Raw genomic sequence first — 22,927 nt, forward strand, 5'->3', positions numbered from 1 at the left:
CCTACACCAGGATGTTTAACTTTTTCTACTGTTTTGTTTTGGGTTTGTTTGGGTTGAGTTTTTTTATGGGGGGGTTGTTGTTTTCTTTGCATGGCATTTTTGAGGAAATGTTCGGCAAGGATGAAGAAGCTGAATTGTTTGTAAGGTTTGAAGTAATTTGGAGCTCATTTGAATCCCAACACTTGCCCCCAAGAGGACGGAGAATTGACATTGATACAATAGATAGAGGCGATCAGAGAGTAAAGATTCGATCCTCGCTTGATGATTCACAGCGCATTGTGTAATGACGTCAGTTGTGGTGCATCTTGCGCCTTTGCTAGGTCGTCATCATGCAGTCTCGCATAGGATTTTTATCTTTCTCGGTAATGTTTACAAAAGTTTGTATATTTGGGGTTCCCCCCCCCTTTTTTTTTTCCTGCCTGCTCACGCTAGCTGTTGAAAATCAAGAGAGAATTACAAATTCTTGATGCCTCTGATAAAGAGCCATGGTGGGAATCACTTTTAACAAAAAGATGAAGGTCAAAGACAGGTCATCATGGACCAAATCTAGAAAGTTCCATATATGCTTACCCTATATATGGAAGATATATCTCCAGGGTACTGACTGTGTGTGCTTTGTTTGAAAACAGGCAGAAACAACCTCTTTAACTTCTTTTATTCTTCTTCTTCTCCCCCGTATTTTGCCTCTTCTCCCCTCATCTCTTCGCCCCCCTCCGCCCAACCCCTTTTCTTCTTCTACCCCACAGGGTGCCAAATACTACGTGAGAGTGTCGGCGTTCAACATGAAGGGCTTCGGACCGTCCCAAACGTCCACTCCGCCGTATGCCATTCCTTCTTGTAAGTATGCCCCGTGTACCCCACGGGGAGAGTGTACCACTGGTCATTGTCTTGTCTCTTGTTCCCCGTATTGTTTCAGCAGGCGAGGAATTATTGGAAAAGCTAATAGTGGAGTGTCAGCGCCTCCCTCTATCTCTGTGAAATACCTATCGTCATTCCTATAGTAATCCCCATCTTGTCTGGATGTGGAATATCATGCCGATACCCCTTCCATCCCATTTTAGTGCTTCTGTGAAGTGAAGTGTGGATTTGTAGAAAATCTACTTCAGATCAACTTCCAGAAATTTTTTTCTCCCCCAACTATTGTTTTTAAGTACAATTTTCCATCACAAGGCGCAGGCAGTCTAGCAAAAGATCAAGAAGTTTAAGATATCAGGGTCTTCGGATTTTTTTTTTCATCTAGTCAGACCATTGGAAAACGATCAAGAAGTTTGTCGGGGGTGGCATCGGGGGAGATATCCCCAGTTGGAGTGGGAAGTTTCAAAAGAAGCTTTGTGGGAAGTTTTTGGGAAGTTTGTGGTCACACTGGCAAAACTTTGAGATCTTAAAGATTGCGATCTTAAACTTCTCAATCTTTTGCCAGTCTGATCACGCCTAGAGAGTAGTTATTGAAAGTACCTGCATCCCTCCGTACATTTTAGGATGATGCTAATCTTTGATGCATTATTCAGGCTCTTCCTCTGCTGGTTTCATAAGGAAAAGAGTGGAACTAACAAGAGGAAGGAACAAAAAAAAAAATTACATAAGTAGAAAGAGACAGAGTGTAGGGGAAAAAATATGATGAAGAGAAGGAGAAGAAGATCTTAGCCCAAATACAGTAGATGTATATTCTTGCTGTCTATAGGATATATAATACTTCACAGTAGTTTGTAACTTCACTTTTTTGATGCACAAATTTTAGTGGTTAGCAATGTATTTACACCCCACCAAACCCTCCCCACCCACCTCAAGAAAAAAAGAAAAAAGAAAAAGGATGATAAATAAATCATACATCACCAGGAAACATCAAATATTTGCTGGAAATTATTTGCTTTCATTTTCGTCATGAGAATATACGGAGCTGGCAACGTGAGCGGAAGCACAGATATTAACTCAGTCAACCAGCACGATGGTGTGCTGAGGGCCATCTGAGTGTGCTTGATCACCGCGGAAAATTCCAATATTTGCAGTTTTTCTGATTAGACATGATGATATTGTATGATGTCTGCTCCAGGGTATACGGTGTAGACGCAGGACAAATTCCTGTTGATGTACGACATCCCCATTTTTTTTTCTCTATTAGAAAAGGAACATTCATGAATTATTACGTTTTTAATTGACAATCGTTACATATGTATTTTCCTTCTTGTTTCAACTGTAGAATAATTCTTCTTTTTAACCAAAAATATTCAAAATTGCGATATTGAATATAGTGAGTTTCACCACACAAAAAAAAAGGAATAACAAGAAAAACTTAAAGGGATAGTACAGTTTTGGTGGAGATGAGAATTGGGTTTTTAACTTTTTGCGAGATACCAAGAAAACACTTATGATATAGTACAGAACATACCATTTTAAGAGGAATTCAAAGTTTATTTGACGAAGATCGGGTTTGGAATGACTGAAACATCAAGTAAACAAAGTAAAACAAAGCGATCGTAATAAAGTGTGGGTCCCACACTTTATTAGAATTGCTCTTTTTTTGATATCTCAGCCATTTCAAAACCAATTTTCATCAAATAAACGTTGAATTCCTCATAGAATTACATGCTCTTTCACATTTTATAAGAGGTTTCTCATTATCTCATCAACAAATGTTACAAACCTGAAATTAGGTCTCAACCATAACTGTACAATCCCTTTAAGCTAGAGTGCCTTTGAAAATTAGCAGCCATCTTTGATATTTAAAGAGCATTTGCACAAGGACCGTTTCCAGCTCATCGCATTGATTATAAAATGTGTGCCATTTTATATCTCAAATCAAGACTGGTATTTCAAAGAAAAAGGGAGAAAAAACAAAGAAAAGAAGAGGGAAACAAAAGGGAAATACAGAGAGGGAGTATATAGATGTTTAAGAAGATTTAGATGTGAGCAGTGATATCTAGCTCAAGACTCTATTGAAATTGAGATTACACCCCCTTTTTTTCTTTAACTTGTCCAAAATAAATTTGTGGTTATGTCTAGATAACTATCGCAGTGGTTTGGCATTGCAAATGAGAAACCTTGTTTCAAAAGATAGGATAGCTACTTGTATCTCCTTTCCCTTCCCTCCCCCCCCCCCCCAAAAAAAAAAGAGAGAAGAAATAATGATTCCTTATATCTTGGTGACGAGTGTAGTATGTAAGGGAATCTGTCTGACGGGAATTTGTAAAAAGAGATCCATTCAGGACACCATATGCTGTGACAGCATGCTTGAAATATGTGCGACATATGCCACAATACAGGAGGGGTGCAATGATGATGATGACGAAAGCTGGTGGTTATGTGTAACAGGTGGCCACTCTGCGCAGGTGATGGTGGTCCACGTCTCATTGGCTCATGCTTTTCCATCATGAAGAGGGCATTAGGGAGAATGGGTTACTTGACTTCATTTTTGTGGTGACTCCCATAGCTTTTTTTTCCTCTCCGAACAACTCTTGTCATTCCTATAGTCTCAGTGTCAGACTGCTCCCTACTTTGTTCAAGCCCAGCGAGGTCGGGAAATGCCATACGTAGCACGTACACTTCAGTGATCTTGCCTCCGGGGCAGTAAACCATTTCTTGAGGACACTTTGGACGATAGAGGAAGAGTTTAATTTCCCTCCCTAAACGCACTTTCCCTTGTTTATATAACCTTGTCTTACACCTCCAGTGGCTGGTCAAGTCAAAGCATTCAAGGATATGATTACACAATGCCCTCTCTCGGAGCCAGCTGGGCTCACCCCGGGGAATAGAAATTAAAAGAAGAAACTAGGTCTGGGGAGATTAGACTACACACAGCGAGAAGAGGGAGGATGTAGTTAAAGGCACTAGCGAGAAGGAGGAATCCCCAGTTGGTGCAGTGCGAGTCGATTACAGCACACGGTGGCAGCACGCCGCTCCGTGGATACTTACTATCCATTCAGAGACGGGCTCCAGTCAGCCGGTGACTCTCTCTCGCTCTCTCTCTCTCTCTCCGCCCGGAATGTACGCACCGTGTCCGCCGTGTCTCCATTCGTGTCTCGAGCAAGCGAGCGAGCTGTACGCATCTTCCAACTCTTTGACATCTCATTAGGAAAAAGTCACAGGAGTGCATTACAGTAGGAGGTGGCTCCAATGGCACCCACATTTTGGAAGAAGAAAGGTATCATATTTTCAGACCAGATCGCTGACATTTGTGCCATTACACTGTGTATCTTGTAGAATTTGTGATACCAGTCCCCCTTTTACTGTCCCCAGAGATTACAACAGTATAGGTACATCACAATTCTTTGTATTTGCTCTTCTTTTTTACTTTCTTTTAAAGTTCCTCCATTACTAATTGGTGGGTAATTTGATTTGGTTCTTAACCTTTTCTATTTTTCAAAATTTCTCGCCTTGGCATCAGGTTGGCGAGATGTGGATGGGAGTAAGCCGAGGTCGTGGGGAAGATTAAGCATGATCGACGAGCTCTTTCAGCAAGTGAGGGACGCACGACCGGCTGACTCTGCCGAAATCAAATGTGAGTATAGCACAATTTTTTTTTCAATCTCTTATCATAAGCTCATTATAAGCTCATCATAATCATTTTTGTATAGTGTTATTTTGAGATGGTGGTTCTTGGGGGGTTGGGGATTTGAAAGTTTGTTTTGTCAGTGCTTTCAATGAAAATGTGTGATGTGATATGATTAGATATGCTGATTCAATTAGTAGCTGCTTGTGTAGCTTGAAATCATTTGATTACCTCTTGTGATACGATTTTTAAAAAAATCTTTGTGTAGATTGTGTTACTCAGTCACAAACAAAAAAAAATCTATGCAGCTGTCCCTGACTACTTTGTCTCTACAGTGTTTTTCTGCACTTTTCTAATGAATGTGTCTTTTGGTAATGAATGTGTCTTCTCGTTTGCCCCCTGACAGCGAGTTCACCGCGAGCATCACCCAATCAGATGAGGAAGACGGTGAGGAAAAGCCTTAAGAACCTCTTTCAGTCTGCCCCGAAATTCCAGAAGCATCTACGAAGGTGAGACTCTTGTCTTGATCATTCCCCTTCTCTCTTATCGATCGAGAGATGATAATCATTAGTTTTCGTGAATGAATCACATATTAGATTATGCTGCAACTTGGTTTTGCATGGAATTCTTTGTGAGTTAAATTGCACAGACACATTTGTTGTTGTTTTTCGGTCAGTCCCTTGAGGTAAAGATTATGCAATTCTACTTGAATGCTTTTGATGGACATATATTACGGTGGATCCAGCACATGTGCTGAAATCGTTGAAGTAGGGTAATTTTGGCAGAGAATTGAAAACTTCAATCTGACAGTATTCATTTTTGCATGCCTATATCACTACTTTGTTTGATGGATATGTCGTGAATGCTGCTGTTGTTTAGTGCAGAGTGACATTATGAGGCATCTATTGAAAATATTCCCTCAGTGTAAAAGAAGATCAGGGCTCCATTTCATGAAACTTGTTATCAATAACAAGTTGCGATAGTTTGTATATAGCTACTGAAATCCTTGCATCTGATTGGCTGAGAGCAAATTTGTCATAGAAATGTGGCAGTTGTTACTGATAACAGTTTTATGAAATGGGACCATGGACAGCCAAATTAGTGTGCATGACAATGTTATGGAAATGCCATTTTAAGACATCCCTTTGTTAAAAGAATTGGAGAGCAGAAATTTCAGGGCATAAAGAATAAGTTATTTAATGTGTTTCACTAAGGATGAGATGTGAATGCATGCTGTTTGTCTGCTGTTGCTATGGTAACTGAGTGAGTCAACAAGCTGAGTGCCATCATCTATGACATGTAATTTCACTTTTGTTGTTGGTATTTATGGCAGGGTTCCTCCAGTCATAGTAAACCTGGAAAAGTCATGGAATTTCGTAAATGTTTTTCCACACCTTGAAAAGTCATGGAAGAAGCAGAATTTTAAACATATCATGAAAATGGAATTTAATGAATTTGAATATTTTTTGCCTTTTAGTGATCTTCTTTTTTTGCGATATGATCTTGTTTTTACAGAAAACATTTTTTCAAATCATGTCGGACCAACTCATCCACCACAGACATTGTTGATGTGGTAGACACACTGTCTGATCTTTTGCGTGGTCACTGTTTATCTAATAGTTATTTTCTGAGAAGCAGAATCCTGGATTTCTAAAACTTTACATGGAAAAGTCATGGAAAAGCCATGGAATTTATTTTTTTTAAAGGTGCAGGAACCCTGTCATACATGTAGCAATTTTCGTGTGTACTGCCGAATGTATACTCAATATACTCTGGTGCTCTAGAGCATGGGTTGAGAGTTACCCCTTTTTGACAAGCAGTGTGGGTCAGTGCAATCGTGTCGATCAGGAGTGAGGTTGACAGTGTGATCACATCCGCACATTGAGTCTGTTTACATGTCCCCTAAAAATAAGTGAGAGCGATACGCGGTGTCTTTACGGCTCGAAAATAGAATCAGCAGGCGGTGCAGGATTGCAGAATTAGTATTCATCACTGCTAGTCGGTGCCCTGAGACTCCAATTTAAGCAAACTTTTCCTCTCCAGTTGCTGCGAAAGTAGACATGATTTTGGTGAGGAATTGATCTGTTTTGCTGGTCTGTTGAAGAAGAAGGGTAGCGAGGGTAAAGTTTTTCAATTTTTCCCTTGATCGTAAGTCGTAGGGATGGTTAGGAGGTGAAGAATTTGGGTCACTTGTCTGCCAATTTTGGAGCTCTCTGTTGTTGTTTCCGGCAACAATCTCTCGTGGCACAAAATGCAGCACAAATCACGTCGTCTGATTTACAAAGTTGTCCCGAGCGTGATTGTAACCATGTACTTGCGTATTCTCCGGTCACACATCCGAGAATGTTTGGTGCGTAAACACAGTCATCAGGTTCCTCCCAACCCACCCCTTCCCCCCCCCCCCCCACCAAACAAAGCTCTACAAAATTAATGAAAGAGAAGGCACAATGTAATAGAAGAAGTAAAGAGTGCCATTTTTGTATTCTGTCCTTGTTTACATGCAATGTTTTATTGGAAACCTTGCCATTTGCAGCATCGAATGCTGATTGGATTGAATTTTTCCCATCGTTATTTTTTTTCTTTTTCTTTTTCTTTTTAACACCAGTCAATATGCCTTAAGTGAATTTATTTGAAACCCTACTCAAAAGCCCTTTTAGTGACATGAACGAGTCGTGCCTACTTTAACTCAAGTGTTCAAAAAGTGTTTTCGTCGATCGTTGTCAAGAGTTTTGAATAACTGGCATCAGCAATTATGCAATGAGAGAGCTGGTAATCCAATACCTAAGTAAATGGGGGGGGGGAGGGGGGTGAAGTAGAGACGATTATAGGAAGCCTATGCTGTGTGGTTTTTGTGTTTGCAGCAATGAGTGATAATTGGAGCAGTCATGAGTGGACAAAGAGGAGAGGGTGGTGGTGAGAAGGAGGAGGGGGGGGGGGGGGGGGATAAGTTAAGACCAGGGGATGGGGCAAGGCAATGGAGGGGGAGTTGGCGGTCACTGTCCCTTAAAGCGTACTCCACCCAAACTTAACGAAATAAATGAACAGATTGCAGGCCTTTCCCTCTCCGGCACGTTTCGGTTGCGGACGGCGGTCGTCACTGAGCAACGCGCGTCACATCATACATATAGCCCACACACATTTCTGCCAAACAAGGTTGTCATTTTGATGTGGGTGATTTGACCTCTACTTATGGCATCAAAACAAGATACTCAACAAGCAGGAAAATGTCATCAAACATGTTTTGCAGTGTCATATGTCAGTCAACACGAGTGTTTTCATGGTTTCGTGGCACAATGGTTTGAGGTAGGGAGGGCAGCTAGGACATATATGAAAGCTTTATCTCTACTTAATCTTACTTTCGTAGGCAGAGATAGAGGCACTTTCCACTTTACAAAAATACTTACAAAAACCTCATAATCCCACCTCTCCCCCACCCCCTACCCACGTTTCCATTGAAACATCAACAACAAAGTCACAGTGGATGTTTCATTGGCCGTATATGTCAAGAGGTGTGCCATATTTGGGTGGAGGGGGATGTATTAGGGAACAAAATCAGAGCTAGTGTAACAAGAGACTGTCTGCTATGCCTTGGCAATATTAAACGCTTGGCAGACGAGTCACAGACGTTTGACAGAGGTTTGACGACACTCCGCATTCGGAGATCGCCGGTGTTTACGGCACTATATCCCTTCCTTCCGTGAAGAAGGCCTTGAACTTCCATGACGTCATCTACTCTCCTCTGCGCCTAGAGTATTTACTCGAAGCCATCAGCTCTGTGAAAAAAAAAAAGGAAGTGCTCAGGTTTCACGTCGATCCAGATTTACAAGTTGTGTTTTGTTTTCCCTTCACGTATCGATCCCAACGCGGCTTTAATGTGAGGTTGTGATCTGTATCAGTAACACGTACAATGCGCATGTAACCTTTTCTTCCTTCATTTTTCAAGCCCCCAGAAATTTTGTAAAGGTCATCGCATGCACATTTCTTTTTTATATTCTCCGGCTGATTTCATAAGCGTGATGTAAATTATGGCAAGCAATTGATTTTTGGGATGGAGATAAAAATCTCTAAATTGATGGACATTTGTACCCGCGCTTTATTCAGCTACCGCAACATGATTGATATCTGTCGAGTTCAAAAGCGTGGCCCTCATTCAGCCACAGGGATTGTCAGGGCATAATTAAATAGTCATGTCTGACTGACAAAAGGCAAAAAAAAAACTCAACAACAACAACAACAACAGCCACGATCAGATCATGGTGCTCCATGGTGACTTACACACAAAAAAAGGAAGACTGCAATGAATTAGAACCAAGTGGCCGGTAGCCAGGAATGAATAAGGGAATATTCTCATTATCACACAATTACCAATTTGTGTCCACTGTGACCGCCGAGATTTCCCAGAGAACAAGAGGGAAATGTCCCCTGATGAATTAGTTCCCCCTCCGCTAAATCTGATGGCATTGGAAACACACATAGCCAGGGGTGGCAGGAAGGAACCACAGAGGGTTTTAAGAGTTAAAGGAAGGGGGAAGGGAGGTGAGACCGCGTCAAGGATTTGGCAGACGGCAATGCGTCAACCGAACGTGGTGTGTGATCACATATCCATGAGACTTCCTCCCATAGTTCCTAGCCATGAGTTGTCCCCTACTCATCCCCCCCCCCCCCCATTAAGTCTTTCACTCCCATTTGGGACCATCTTGTGTATAATATCAGTGATGTTTAAGATGATGGGTTAGAGAGGGCGATGGATATGGATACTTCATGCTATTGCATGTCTTACATTTCTTTTGTTTTCACATGCTCCCTCTCTCATCTCTTGGTTTGTTTGTTTTTCTTCTTTGTCAATTCTTCATATCGTTCTTCATTTGGTGTGACCAGTTTTTCAGTGGCTCATGTCTGAGTAATTCTTACATTCTCACTGTCTCTATCTCTCTTTGTTTTTCCTTCTTGAATATGGCAACATTTCTTTCTCTCCTTTTCTCTCCTACACATGTGTTTGTCTATTCATTCATAATTTTCTGTCTATCTCTGTGCTCTATGCAATCATTTGTTCCCTACTACAGTTAACAACAAAATTATTCATACCCCTGGGAAATTTTTAGTTTTGAGCAGATTTCTTACAAGTAAAGAATGGAGTGACAGTGATTGGGTGTTATATCTCAACATTTCTATTGTTATGCAAATGAGGTGAAACTGGAATTCATGTCAATTTATAGAGGACGAATAAGAGTAAAAAGTTAACACCCAATCACCATCACTCCATCCTTCACTTGTAAGAAATCTGCTCAGAACTAATAATTTCTCAGGGGTATGAATAATTTTGTTGTTAACTGTATCTATCTATCTAGCTTTCTTTCTATGTACCTGTCTATCTATATGTCTGCCCTTTTCTGATTTAGTATATCTCTTTCCCTTGTTTTACCACTTTCTGACATTTCTGTTACTTTTTTCCTTCATTTGCAGTCTTTCCACTTATATATTCATCTGTTTCTTATCTATCTCTCCATCTATCTATATTTGTCTTTCTCTCTGTCTCTTAACTGTTTTCTCACTTTTCTGATTTATTTCCATTCTTCCCAGCTATTTTCAGTCACTCTGTATTGTTGTTCTTCTATCTCTCTTCTATCCTGTCTCCTGCTATCTTATCTCTGTCACTCCGTTTATTATACCTGTTCTCCTTTCACCTACTCATATTCCTCCCCAGTAACATTCTCTCCCATCCTCCTCTTTCTCTCTCGTTCTGTCTGTCCGTTATCTTTCCCCACTTCAGTATCATAATTTGTCCGTCTGTCACTCGTGTTCTTCCTTGTCTGGCAGGCAGATTAAGCCTTTATGAGTTGGGTGTTTATTTAAGACTGCTAATTATAGGGATGATAGATGTTTGTTTGCTGAGGATATGCAGGCAATGACCAACATATGCCACAGCTAGGGGTGACTGACCTGCAGTAGTGTTCCATAGTACTCTTTTTGGCGTGGAGACGCGAGGAGTGTTAACCGTGACGGTGTAACTTTGTGCAGACGGGGTGCAGGGTGTAGGGATAAACTGATTAGGGTCGATAGCAGATGTCATTCTCCAGGCAACATGAATAACGACATTTTGAGTGGGCTCCCCTTCGTCAGACATTTGTCGCCCACAAAATTAAAAGAAAAAAAAGGAGTGAAACATTCGCAAGACACTAATGGACTTTACATTAGTTGGGCCACAGGGATTGATGATGGTGTTCCTCTCACGACACCATTATTTACATGATATGCAATGACACGCTCCAGAATCACGGTGTAAATGTCAGAGTTAGCACTAACAAAAAGAGACAACCAAACCTGTTTTGCCACGTGCCTGTGTCTCACGATTTTTCCATCACTACGAGAGAGTACAGTATTTGCTTTTTTTTTTGGGGGGGGGGGTCTCTTTTTCATGGAAGAACAAGAGATGTTTCAGGGATTTCATCTGTGTTAAAGGACTAGGGATGTAAACAGCGAGTTCAGCATGTTAAATGGTCATATGCAAACGAAGTGATTGTCATTGGAGAAGTGATGTTTTGCCTTCACTTTCAGCAATTGGCTTATTGTGCGTGGTCTTTGCACATATTAAACATGCTATATTTATGTACATGCCCGGGTCAGCTCTTTGCAAACAGTCATGACCCAAGTTTCAACATTTTTTACAAGTGAAAATGATGAATCAAAAAGAAGAGACCCTGCCGTGATCACGACCCAAATTTTGAAAATGTTTTTCCAATGATAGCGTACCTAATGTGGCAGCTACAGTCATCATAAGTTGCAGTAATCACAAGCATATGAGACCCGTACAGATCTCTAAGGATGGTGAGAAATTATTTTAGTATTTGCCATGCACCACTGCTCACTTGATTTATTCAGTACGACGCATGTCTCGATTCTCTTCTCTCCAGGGGTGTGTACATCGCCTCCGTCATCTACAATGAGGACAAGGTTTTGGTGACGACGGAAGATTATCTCCCCATCGTCGAGGTGGACGAGAACTTCCCCAGCAACATTCAGCAGGACTTCCTCTGGTTCATGAAGGTGGGTTGGAGTGTGAATTATAGTAGGCATTATTATGAGAATACATGTAGATGTGACTGAAACAATGAAATACACCATAATAATTATGCCTCCTGTAGTGTGTTATAGTTCCATCTATTCTGTAAGGAAATTAGAATGTTGTCACACTTCTTAATGAAACCTTTCCAATGATTTCGTCAAAAATTTGTACTTCCAGAGGAATACGTATGATATAAAAAGTACTAATTTTGAAAGAGTAGGCAATCTTTCCTCCAGTGTGACATTAAGCTCCTACAAGGTGAATTTGAACAACATCTGTGAAATTGTTCTATTTGTGATGTAAATGTCGTGTGCAGACTGAACATACTTTTTTTAGTGGCCAAACCTGCCAAGAATACTTCATAAGCATGTAAAACCGATCACTAAAAACTTGTATATGGCAGTTTTTGTGTGCATTGCGTTGCATCAGAATTTAATGTTGAAAGCTGATGGTTATAAAACAAAACGATCCCAAAGAGACTCTGAATTCCATTAGTACTGATGGCATTTTTACCATTGTCTTCTCCTCATATTCAACAGGTGGCCCAGACGTGGGAGGACGTTGACCTCCTGCGCAACGACCTGACCCAGTCCACGGCCTCCTCCCCGGTCGTCCTCTTCCGCAGCCGCCTCCTGCAGGCCGCCGCCCAGCTGCAAAGCATCCTGGGAACGCAGGACCTGGGCAAGCTCTACTACGAGCCCGTGAGGGACAGCCAGGGCATCCTCATCTTCACCCTCATCAATAGCGTCAAGGTAACTGGCCACACCCACTTCCACTCACTGACAACGCATGGTGCTCTTAATGCCAGCCGTAGAAAGGTCAATGGCCTCTGCTGGCTGCTCCATGTTCTCTCATAGAATTCCATTTTCTTTCATTATCTCTTTGTGTAGTATCTCTCTCTTTTTATATATATATTTATGATATATCCATGTGATGATATCCTCTCAGCTTTGTTGTTGTTTTTTGGTGAATCTTTTGCATTTTAATGCGAGTTTGGAAAAAAATGAAATGAAATGAAATAAATGATTTAGTGTGCAAAGAGGCACAGGTCAATGGAGTCATGCTTTCAATGACACCTTCATATATTAATTGATTCATTTTGAATGCTCATGGTGTTCAAAACTTACTTTTATCCATAAAGAGCAGTGCAAATTGTGGGTCAAACTGTCTCCAAGAGGTGAGGGTTTGTTTTGTTTTCCATCTGGAGAATTGGAGCTGTGAAATATGCATTGTTCTCTCACTCGTTCCTCTGTAGGCAATTGTCATGGGGAGACTTGACTATTAAAGGAGGATTTGTCCTCCTGAGCCCCGTTTCCATAGCAACGAGTAGGTAGGGGTATTAAGTGATGATGTTCTTTTAATCATTCCCTTGTTCTTCTCTCGCAGGACCCAAGGACGATCCAGAGTGCGGCTCTGAAGTGGGTGAGCATGACGAGAGTGCAGAAGAGGAAGTCGATGAGCGTCGAATGTCCCGTGGCAGCTGATCTCCTCCTTACCTCATTACCGGTGAGTGGGACTGCACCAGGGACTCTAAGCTTGTCACCAGCGAAATAGTGTTCTGATGTTGTTGTTTGGTTTTGTTTTTTTCCCCACATGCATTGCTGATGATAGCAATGGTATTGCTTATACACTTCAATATGATGAGAAACGTACTGATGATGGTGTTAATAGTGGCAGTATTTACACATAGAGGAGAGATCTTTGGCAAAGAGTGGCGCATTATTGGTATGTGTTCATTCTCCAGATGAATGCAGTGATAAAGATGTCACAGTAATTGCTTTATTTTTAAAGTCATTTTGAAGACTCATAACATTTTTCCATCATGTCAGGTGCTAATGCCAAATGCCATTTTATCACCGTAGTCACTAGATTTGATCATGATGATGCTTAGGACAACCATATCCTATTCCCACATTTCAGCCATAGAGACATACTGGAATAAATTTGTAATCAGGTGACAGAGGCATCAGGAGCAAACATGATGAAAGCTGTTTGAAAGAAAGAGAAAATACCATAGTCCCAATTATAAATCTTGAAATGGCCTACACCCTGACTATTCTCCCATTCTTGAATTCACCTTTGACCTTTGCAGGAGAAGATCCTGCACCACCAGGTGTGCAACACCCCCCTCTCCCGGGGTCTCTACGTGGGCTACCTCAAGCTGCGCAGCTCGGTGGACAACATCCGGGTGCAGGTGCCGGAGAAGCACCCCAGCATGCTGCCCCACATCAAGGTGCGCGACAACCACAACGTCTCGCAGGAGGAGTGGGACTGGCTGCACAGTCTGGACAAGTGCGAGGTACGGAAGCGGTAGACTAGGCTGCCAAGCTCCTGTTTTGTTTGTTTTGGTTTTTGTTTTGCTTTGTTTTGTTTTTCTGGTTTCCTTCCTTCACTTGTTTCTGATTTGTACAGATTTCTTTTTTAGATAATGTTGTTTTGTGCCAGAAAGATTTTGGATGGATGATGATAAAGTTCACTGAACAAAACATCATATGGGCAATTCCGCAGTTAGGTGGACATGACATGGATAAAAGAAATGTGCCTCTTTATCTTACTCTTTAATCTAGGTATCAATTAATGCCATGGATGTTCACCAATCATTAAGGTCTTTCAAATTCAGTAGATTTTATCTTTCGTATTGATTGATTTCGCGAGATCTAAAACCATCATTTAAAATGTACATGTGGGACTGGGGATGCTGAAATTCACTTAAATGCAAATTACAGTGTGTTCCTTTGAAATTTTTTACTCAAAGTTTTTGCTAAAGGGCAAAAGATAAATACATTTAAATACTCCAGAAGTCATGTGACATTTTGTCAATTACAAAAGGGTGAAATGACCTGCGGAATTACTCCGGACAAATGTAACGTTACTAACCGTAACGTTACTAACCATGCTTTTGGGGGTCTAGCTAAGAAATTATTGGTCGAACTGCTAAAAAACATTATGTGAACATTTGTCATGATGCAATAATTGAAATTAATGCAACACTTTGTTTGAAGTAACTTGAATTTTTGCACACGTACTTTTTGTTACAAGACATTGATTTTTTTGTCATGTCCTTTTTTCGTAACGTTACTAACCAGCCCTTTAAGTTGCCATAGCAATTCTAATATTTCTTGGATTGTATTCATTCTTTTCTGTATCATAAACCTGGGAATGATGAACATGTTTTTGACATAATTTTTGCCTTGAAATGAATAAATGGTAATTTAGTAGTAAAAACAAATATCTAAATTTGTTCAAATGTAACGTTACTAACCGCGGAATTGCCCATATGCAAAATATGAGTGAATGTTGAAGCATGCGGACAGGTTTTAATATAAGGTATTTCACTCCTTTTTCTCAATTTGCTGACACCAGGTAAAGAGGAAAGCGACCAAAGTGCAAGAAGACTTCCAGCGTCAGCTCGCGTCGGCCACGAGAAAGCTCCTGACGAGAGTCGGGGTGACGGAGGAAGAGGCCATCACGCATCGACTGTGTGACCTGGAGGTCGTGGAGCTCAGTGATGAGGTGAGACACATTTAGGCCTTATTACACTGCTCTACTAGGAGAAGTACTAGGCAGAAGTGTATCAGAGGGTGTAGAATAAACCATTGCATTTATACCTTGCTGTAAATCTACATACAGGGTCCTTGTGTCTTGCTGAATATCAATGAATTTGTTAAAGTTGAAAGTTTTCTACTCCTACCTCAAAATCTGACCAAGATAACGCTATTTGCATATTGAACAAAGGGGTTTATAACAGACTTTTGGGAGAGTAGCATCAATTGCTAAATGTTCCTCCCTGCCACTGTAATTAGCAGTGTAGGAAAAATGTTGTAGCAGCTGACGAGAATCATAGCATGACATCACATAGACGAGTCTTCATCCCTATCATTCTCTTTTCGCTCTCCCACCTTGCTCCACAGATTGCCTTCATTTTGCTGCTCCCGCCGTTGGGAAGCGTGTGCATAGGACCGGGGACACCATCCGATGACTGGATCATCAGCCGAGATTTCACCTCCATCTCAGTGCCCATCTTTGAAATGAGTAAGTCACCTGACATGCCCTTTAGAAAAGGTCACCTGATGCTGTGTAAACAGAATCACATGATTCTGTGGTATGTGAAAAATTTGTTGCAGGATGAATCCAAATATAAAAAATGACCTTATGCTTACATTAAAAAAATGAATTTTCATGAAATGGAGAGATATTCTTCTCATAAATATAGTCAAGTATGATCTTAGAATTCCAGGCAGCGAAATAGAAGTGGTAGTTTCCAAGTATACAAGTGGATTTGCTGTGACACATGTCCGTTTTCAGGAAAGAGGTTCTCAACAAAAACATCAATATCACCAGGAATTTGCTCCTGTTCAGAAAAGTACTTGGAAGCAAGCGTAGTGCAGATAATACTAGCACTGATAACTTGAAGAATCAAACAACACATAAATTGAAAATGTTGAACTCCTGTCAGACCTGACAGGAATGAGATATCCCAATCTTCCAATTACCTAATGGCATGCATGTTTTTGTTCTCCCCCCCCCCCACCCCCGCACTGAACAGTTCACATGAGCACATACCACGGGGACTTCATCCGACGCTACGCCCGGCTGTCGTCCATCATGGAGACGGAGGCACTCATCACCCAGCAGCAGCTCCGCGAGGCCTTCTCCAACGACGAGCTCAACGAGGCCAAGCAGAGGCAGACTCAAGTGGAGGAATTCCAGAAGGTGAGAGCGCCCTCGTAATTCACTGCATCATGATTATGATGATGATGACAGTCTCAAGAGTGGCAGTGGGGTGCCTCAAAGCCGGGCAAGGAGTAATCTCAAAACCATGCAAACGACCTCTCTCTGCATATTTTGTCTATGATGAGCTGGAAAAAAAAAGCTTGTATTGGTAGCTTTTTTTGGCAACCTTTCTTAATGCTAAATACTAGAGAGCATGCCTGAGCTTATTCAAATCAATGACCACTAATATAGTACCTGCTGCTATAAGGGATAAAAACCAACACTTGCTGTTGGTCGAAAGCTTGATAGTCTAGTGGATCTATTTATTAATCAGGAGATCTTTGGTTCAAGTCCATTCTGAGTATGTATGCACATGATTTTCTATCAAGGCTACTACTGAAACACTGAATAAATGGTGCTGATATATAAGTCAGTTGCAATAGGCCCAGGCAAGTTTGATTTTGTATTTTTCTCCTTTTTTTTTCATTTTTTTGTGTGGTGGTCTTCTGCCATAAATTCCTGTCATTGGATATAATGTGGGGTCTAGTGGATAAGACTAAGCTAGAAAAAAGAAGGAAAGAAAAGTGTTCAATTGAACTCTAGAGGGCAGGCTAACACTTTACTAAATTGTGGTGCATCATACTTGTCATTCCGACCTCCCAGTCACTGGACATGATGTGGAGAGGGATGCGATGGATCATGGACATCCTCCAGTACGCCAGGGACAAGCAGATCAAAGGGGGCGTGCCCCTCTCGGTGCTCTATGCTCCTCCCCCTTCGCCAGTGGACGCTTCCGAGGACATTCTTGCCACACTTGGGCAGTGTATGAAAGGTGGGTGATACCATTTCTGCATATAGGGAGAGAAGTTAGAAGTTCATGAAAGTACATGTATATGTCATGATGGGAATTCAGCAGTCTCTCGTTATTAAGAACACTGATATTACAAAAGTACCGTTTTAGCATAGTATTTCCCTCTCCCCAGAGTTTCTGTGTTTACCATTGTTTGTCAAACCCTGATACAGCAAAATTTCAGTATAACAAAGTGCTTTCACTGGTCCCACTGAATTTGTTATTGCCAGAATCCATTGTAGTAGTAGTAGTAGTAGTAGTAGTAGTAGCAGTGATCATAATTGGTGATGCAATTGTTAATTGTGCTCTGTTTTGTGCTCTTGCTTTTTATCCTCAGATTCACAGAACCACACGTTGCTGCCACCCCCTCCCTGTAGTAGCAGCATCGGTTGCCAGACGTTGCCCCTCAACGTGGAGACTGTGGCAGACAGCACCCTCAAGTCTGGCATCCTCAGAGTGTTCCCCGCCTACAATTCCGGTCTTGCCAAAGGAACGAGTGTCAAGGTAAAAGCATAATGAAGTGATTGTCATCCTCGTCAAAGATTTTGTTCAAATAGGCCATATCTTTGGGAGTCTAGGGACTTATTGTTTGCAGTTGAAATGCACAATGCCAACACAGATATCATAATAGTAATATCAGGAGTTGCAGTCATAGTATTAGTGGAATTGGTATTGGTATTGGTATTGGTAGTGGTAGTAGTAGTGGTAGTGGTAGTACTAGTAGTAGTAGTAGTAGTAGTAGTAGTGGTGGTGGTGGTGGTGGTGGTAGTCATTATAACAGTAGAACTAGTTGTAGTAGTAGTAGTAATCACAGCAGAAGTAGTAGGATTGAATAAGGATCAATGCTTAGTCTGGTTATAAATGTCCAAACTTTCTTACCTGCTTATCAAAATTGATAATAATCATCATGATTGGTTATTTGCCGAAATCATTGCAGCCAGTCTAATATTTTCTTGTCTTCTCAATCCACAGCTCCATGTGACGTCAAGGACGACGTGCGAGGAGATCGTCAGCCTCGTCGTCCAGCAGCTGAACAAGGCCATGGAGAGCAGCGGGGTGGAGACGCCCGCCTTCTCGCCGGAGGACAGCGCCCAGTTCTGCCTGGTGGCCATCATCGCCGCCAAGGAGTACACGCTGCAGGACCACTTCTGCCCCCTACAGCTCCAAAACCCCTGGACCAAAGGCCAGCTTTTCGTCCGCCCCAAGGATTCGGAGAGGGCGATCCTGAACGTTGGACCCTCGACGGAGGTATGATGCCGGGATTGCCCCCAATCCATCTCTCTCTCAAAGAAAAAACACATCCACTTTGAACAGCTCTCTCTGCCTGTAGCTGTAAGTGTGTGCATTCCTCAAGAATCATCAGTGCAATGGAGATCAGGAGGATGAGGATCGGGGGAGGGGAGGGGAAAAGGCGCGCGGGGGCAGAAAGATTGTACATTGGTTCCAGTTCTGCCATGCCCTTTGGAGTCCTGAAATGCTGTCAGGTGATGCAGACGAAGACTGATTCCCCCCGGTATTGGAGTGTGTCTACGAGTCAATCTCACCAGCTGACTTGCGTGGAATTCCTCTGTGTCATTTCTGCACAAATTGAGAGGGACTGCTGGCGACAGCAAGGTGCCTTGTGGTACAAAGTGGTGTTTTTTTCCTGGAAATGGGGATTTTTGCACCTTTTCTTGCTCTCTCTGACCAGAAGGGGTCGCAGACTGGACAGAACACTTCCTCAACGGCGCAAGCAATAAGAAATTATCAAGCGGTTACACTGCTATGCAACAGAGGAATGGTGCTCTTTGCTGACAAGGGCAGAGAGATAACTGATGGAGAGGCCAGTACAGTGACTGCGGCCGTACCACGGGGATTGCATCGCTGGAGAATGGTTGCTCATCTTGGGACTAGGCAGGGGAGAGCTATGTCCCCTTCAACACCAAAGAATTTCTGACAAACAGAACGTTTCTCTGCCGTGGGCAGAAATTGACAACTAAAAATCATTCCCTCTTTTTCACCAGTGACTGAGGTTTAACAGTCAAGACAGGTTGTCACTTAATATTCGGGAACCAGATATTCAAATGTCAAGGTTATGGTGGTGTCTGGTAAATCTCTTGCCATGTGTATAATTTTCAGACATATATTATGCCTTTAAGATAGTTTGTACCCCATATTACCTGATGTACTATGAATTAGATTGCCATGGCCTCCATACATTACTGGGGTTATTTTTAGGACTTTATCTTATAATAATACTTTTCTTTCCTGGCAGTATAATACAATGAGGCTCCTTTTAGCCTAGTTACTTTTTTTTTAAATCTTATATCCATTGTTGTACTGATTTTGACAACCTGTTTTCACTCTCTCTTTTTTAATGCCAATTTAATCAAAAATTCTTATAATTTGTGAAATAAATCTCTGGCAGTGTTTTTTTTTATTTACAGCCATATTCACATTTACTGCAAACATTTATCTTGTGACATAATGTATATCGACTTTTGTCAACCTAGGCCCTTTACAGAGAAAATCACTTTGGCTGATGTATTCATGTGGTTTGTTAAGCATTCCAGAGGTTTTTTTTTTTTTCTGTGAGTAATATGAGCAGATAGAAAAAGAAAAAAAACACAATTTCATGGAAGACTAGGACATTCAGTTGATTTCTAGTCGTATTGGAAGGTTGCATTTTTCAGCTGAGTTTTAGGTGACATGGAAACTATGAACACTGAAGAGGCTAGAATGGATAACAGAGCTTGGTCGTTATTTTCATTTGATGTGTTAGATGATGTAATGTGCAATAAATCGTAGCCATAATGAAGAAAATCGAATGCACCACGAGTCATTCAGTATCTTTTAAGCGGGCGGGAACAAAAATGACCTGCAACATTTATCCACTGCGTATTGTTGCAGAAGCCTCAGTATGCATTCATTGCACAAACTATGTTATTAAAAATAAGGAAGAGGGAAATCCATTGATCAGTTCCTTCTGATTTCATGACTGTTTTGTCTCAACCAAATGTTTTCCATTGTTCCACACTTGTATTTGATCCAAGCTGAGAACTAGAAAAGTGACCTTACGTGTACAGTGTACAGCAGAAATAGAAGCCAGAGAAAGCTATCTAGAACATTCAACGGCTTTGCTATCAGGAAGCGACGTCGTATGATAACGTTTGTGTGCTATGCAATGATTGAAAAGTTCTGAAGAGGAAGGAATAGTAAAAATAACAGAAGTATTTTGCAACTGTCATCTGATTCATTGGCAGGTCGTGGTTGCTAGACTTCTCTCGGCAGTCTTAGATGATTTGAAGGAAGAAAAAAATCTGTGGTGAAATATTCCAGTGTGAACGTGTTCTAAGAAAAGCGTGTGTATGTTATGATTGATATGCCGTTGCACATTTCTTTGACCAAGAGAAACCAGACGTTTCTTGGAATTAAAGCGTTTTGAGTCAGTGTGCCATTTTAAGAAGAGAGGGCTCCCAAGTGACCATGGGGAGCATGCCATATTGGGTTTGGAGTGTCATCAATACATAGTGCCGAAAGCTGCACGCCAATTGCCAAGCAGTTTGTTTTATTTTGTGTTATTTTTGTTGTTGTTTTTTTTGCCAGCATGCCAAGTAACTGTAGTTCTAGAGGAAGCTCAAGATATTGCATTACTTTTAATACTGTGACGAATATGATCCCACTTTAACCTTGTTAATGAATAATACAGGTTCACAAAGCTCCCAAACTGATAATGGGATGTATTTTAATCATAAAATATATGTTACATTTTTATTACAAGTATGATAATCCATTCAGTTTTATCCAGTGATTTTACAAATTGTAGGGTATGATAATGCATTTTACTTACGGCGCAAGAAATTATGTCGCATATCATAGAGTTTACCTGGAAATATACTTTAGTCCAAAAACTTACTGGAAGAGCAGTATTTGTGGCAGTGGTAATATGATAGTTTTTTTTTTTTTTAGCGAATTGCTCAAACTTGTTCTCAAGTGTCATTTAACTTCAAATTCTTGTCGATTGTTATTCTGTGCCAAAGTCAGATGTTTCATGTTGTGATTGTAGAGTTGAATTGGACCTTTAAAAATGAAGTACTGTTGTGACCCGATGTCAACAGTAATATCAGCTTTATTTTGCCTTGAGTCTGAAAAAAAAAGTGATCGTTCAAGATCACTTATCATCATGTCTCACTTAACTACCACCATCTGATACTTAAATTTACTAACTGAAACAAAAAGGATAAATAATCGCTTTTGTTAGCAATTTCATTTGATCTGATTGACAGGAATGCCATGTATAAAGGATTGTTCGCTTTGACACTTTATAAGGATAATCTACCTCATTTCATTGCAGGATGGTGGATGTGAGTGATGAACAGTGGTCATTCTCTTAAATCTTTTCTTTTAATTTTTCAGTCTGCCTTGTTGTTGTTTTTTGTTTGTTTTGTTTTTTCAGCTGCAAAGCTTAGGTACATGGGAGCTCAAATGGTTTTAAAAAAAAAGGAATCTGCATTACAACTTACAAGATTTAAATTTTGCGAAACTAGCCGACAAGAAAGTGTTTGTTTGCTTCTGTCATTATTTACTGGCAAGATCTACAAATTGTGATATGTACGTGGTTGCTTGTCTGTAGGTAATGTAAGGAGCAGCATGTTATACTGATTTGCTACCTTTACACTCTGCGATTTATTTTGAAAAAAAAAAATACAACAACAGAGAAATAAGGTCACCACAATTGTTAATGTCACTGTCAATTTGCAGTAGATGTTTCATCCCAAACCCATCATAAAGAGTTTCTATAAAAGGTTCATTAGCTGATATCTAGCTTATGTAAATTTAACAAGGTGCAAAGCCTCAAAAAAACAAAAAACAAATATGGTAATACTGTGAAAAGGAGAATGTTTTCCCACTTAGCAGCAGGTAGTTTGTTGGTTTTTTTTTCAGCATATTTACCAACCATCTAAGACTTTTTGAACGAGACTCACACCCGTACCGTCACCTCCAAATAATCCACAAGTCTTTTTCGTCAGATTTTGAGCAATCTGGCAGTATTGTAAAGAAAACAGGAATAAACATTTAAATACTTCTGCATTCTGTATATCAATCAGCCATTGAAGGTGCCATCATGGTGGCTGTGTGTGCAAGTGATTCTATAATGAATACTCTCTTAGGTTCTTCTTGTAGTTACAGGGTGATATTCATACAATTTAGATCTTACCTTACCTCTTGTCCTGCGTCTTGGCTGGAAATACTTCAACAACCAGAACTTTTTAAGTAGATTCTTACCTGCTCAGTGTGGCATTATGTGCAATGAATGCAGTCAATATTCAAAATACCTTCTTTTTGCAATATATGTATTTATTCCTTTGTTTCCACTACACTACTGTCTTTATGCACGAGCAGAAAGGTGTGGTCATGTGTAATCATAGTATATCCTCTATGTTCTTTCATCAATCAACGTGTAAAGTGGCTGAAATGTTTCCCCCCACTCCGTGTAACGACGTTCTGCAATTGTAGCATCTCCCACTTGAAACCAAGTGATAATAGCACTCTATGATATGAAGAAAGTGTAGATAAGCAAAGAGAAGAGACGTAGAAATTATTTTTTTTTTCATTATGTCCTCTCTGGCGTGCACCAACACCCTCGTTCAGCTAGGAGATGGTCAAATGGCAAGAGACCAAAGTTATCGTGTTCTCTGATGTATCTATCTCAGTGTGTGAAACAGTGAACATCCTACCTACTACCCTACCATGGTTGCCAGCTTTGTATGTGTGTCTGTATATGTGTGTATGTGTGTGTTTGTGTGTATGTGTGTACGTGTCGTGTCAGAAATAT

At 40.8% G+C, this 22,927-nt stretch overlaps 1 protein-coding gene across 1 annotated transcript in view; it reads left to right on the forward strand.

Moving 5' to 3' along the window:
- LOC139738610 (ankyrin-repeat and fibronectin type III domain-containing 1-like) overlaps positions 1 to 21,965 on the forward strand; it is a 68,997-nt gene extending 47,032 nt beyond the window's left edge. The window contains exons 11-23 of the mRNA XM_071649226.1: positions 747 to 837; positions 4,382 to 4,495; positions 4,893 to 4,995; positions 11,398 to 11,530; positions 12,089 to 12,301; positions 12,936 to 13,055; positions 13,642 to 13,848; positions 14,913 to 15,062; positions 15,461 to 15,581; positions 16,096 to 16,262; positions 16,926 to 17,094; positions 17,450 to 17,616; positions 18,085 to 21,965. Coding sequence (XP_071505327.1) covers positions 747 to 837; positions 4,382 to 4,495; positions 4,893 to 4,995; positions 11,398 to 11,530; positions 12,089 to 12,301; positions 12,936 to 13,055; positions 13,642 to 13,848; positions 14,913 to 15,062; positions 15,461 to 15,581; positions 16,096 to 16,262; positions 16,926 to 17,094; positions 17,450 to 17,616; positions 18,085 to 18,366 — 2,037 coding nt within the window. The 3' untranslated portion in view covers positions 18,367 to 21,965. The remainder of the gene's footprint in view (positions 1 to 746; positions 838 to 4,381; positions 4,496 to 4,892; positions 4,996 to 11,397; positions 11,531 to 12,088; positions 12,302 to 12,935; positions 13,056 to 13,641; positions 13,849 to 14,912; positions 15,063 to 15,460; positions 15,582 to 16,095; positions 16,263 to 16,925; positions 17,095 to 17,449; positions 17,617 to 18,084) is intronic.
- The last annotated feature ends 962 nt before the right edge of the window (positions 21,966 to 22,927 follow it).

The sequence above is a fragment of the Diadema antillarum genome, unplaced genomic scaffold (assembly GCF_040938485.1).
Source record: "Diadema antillarum isolate AM-2024a unplaced genomic scaffold, OU_Dant_1.0 seq00000759_RagTag, whole genome shotgun sequence".
Lineage (NCBI taxonomy): Eukaryota > Metazoa > Echinodermata > Echinoidea > Diadematoida > Diadematidae > Diadema > Diadema antillarum.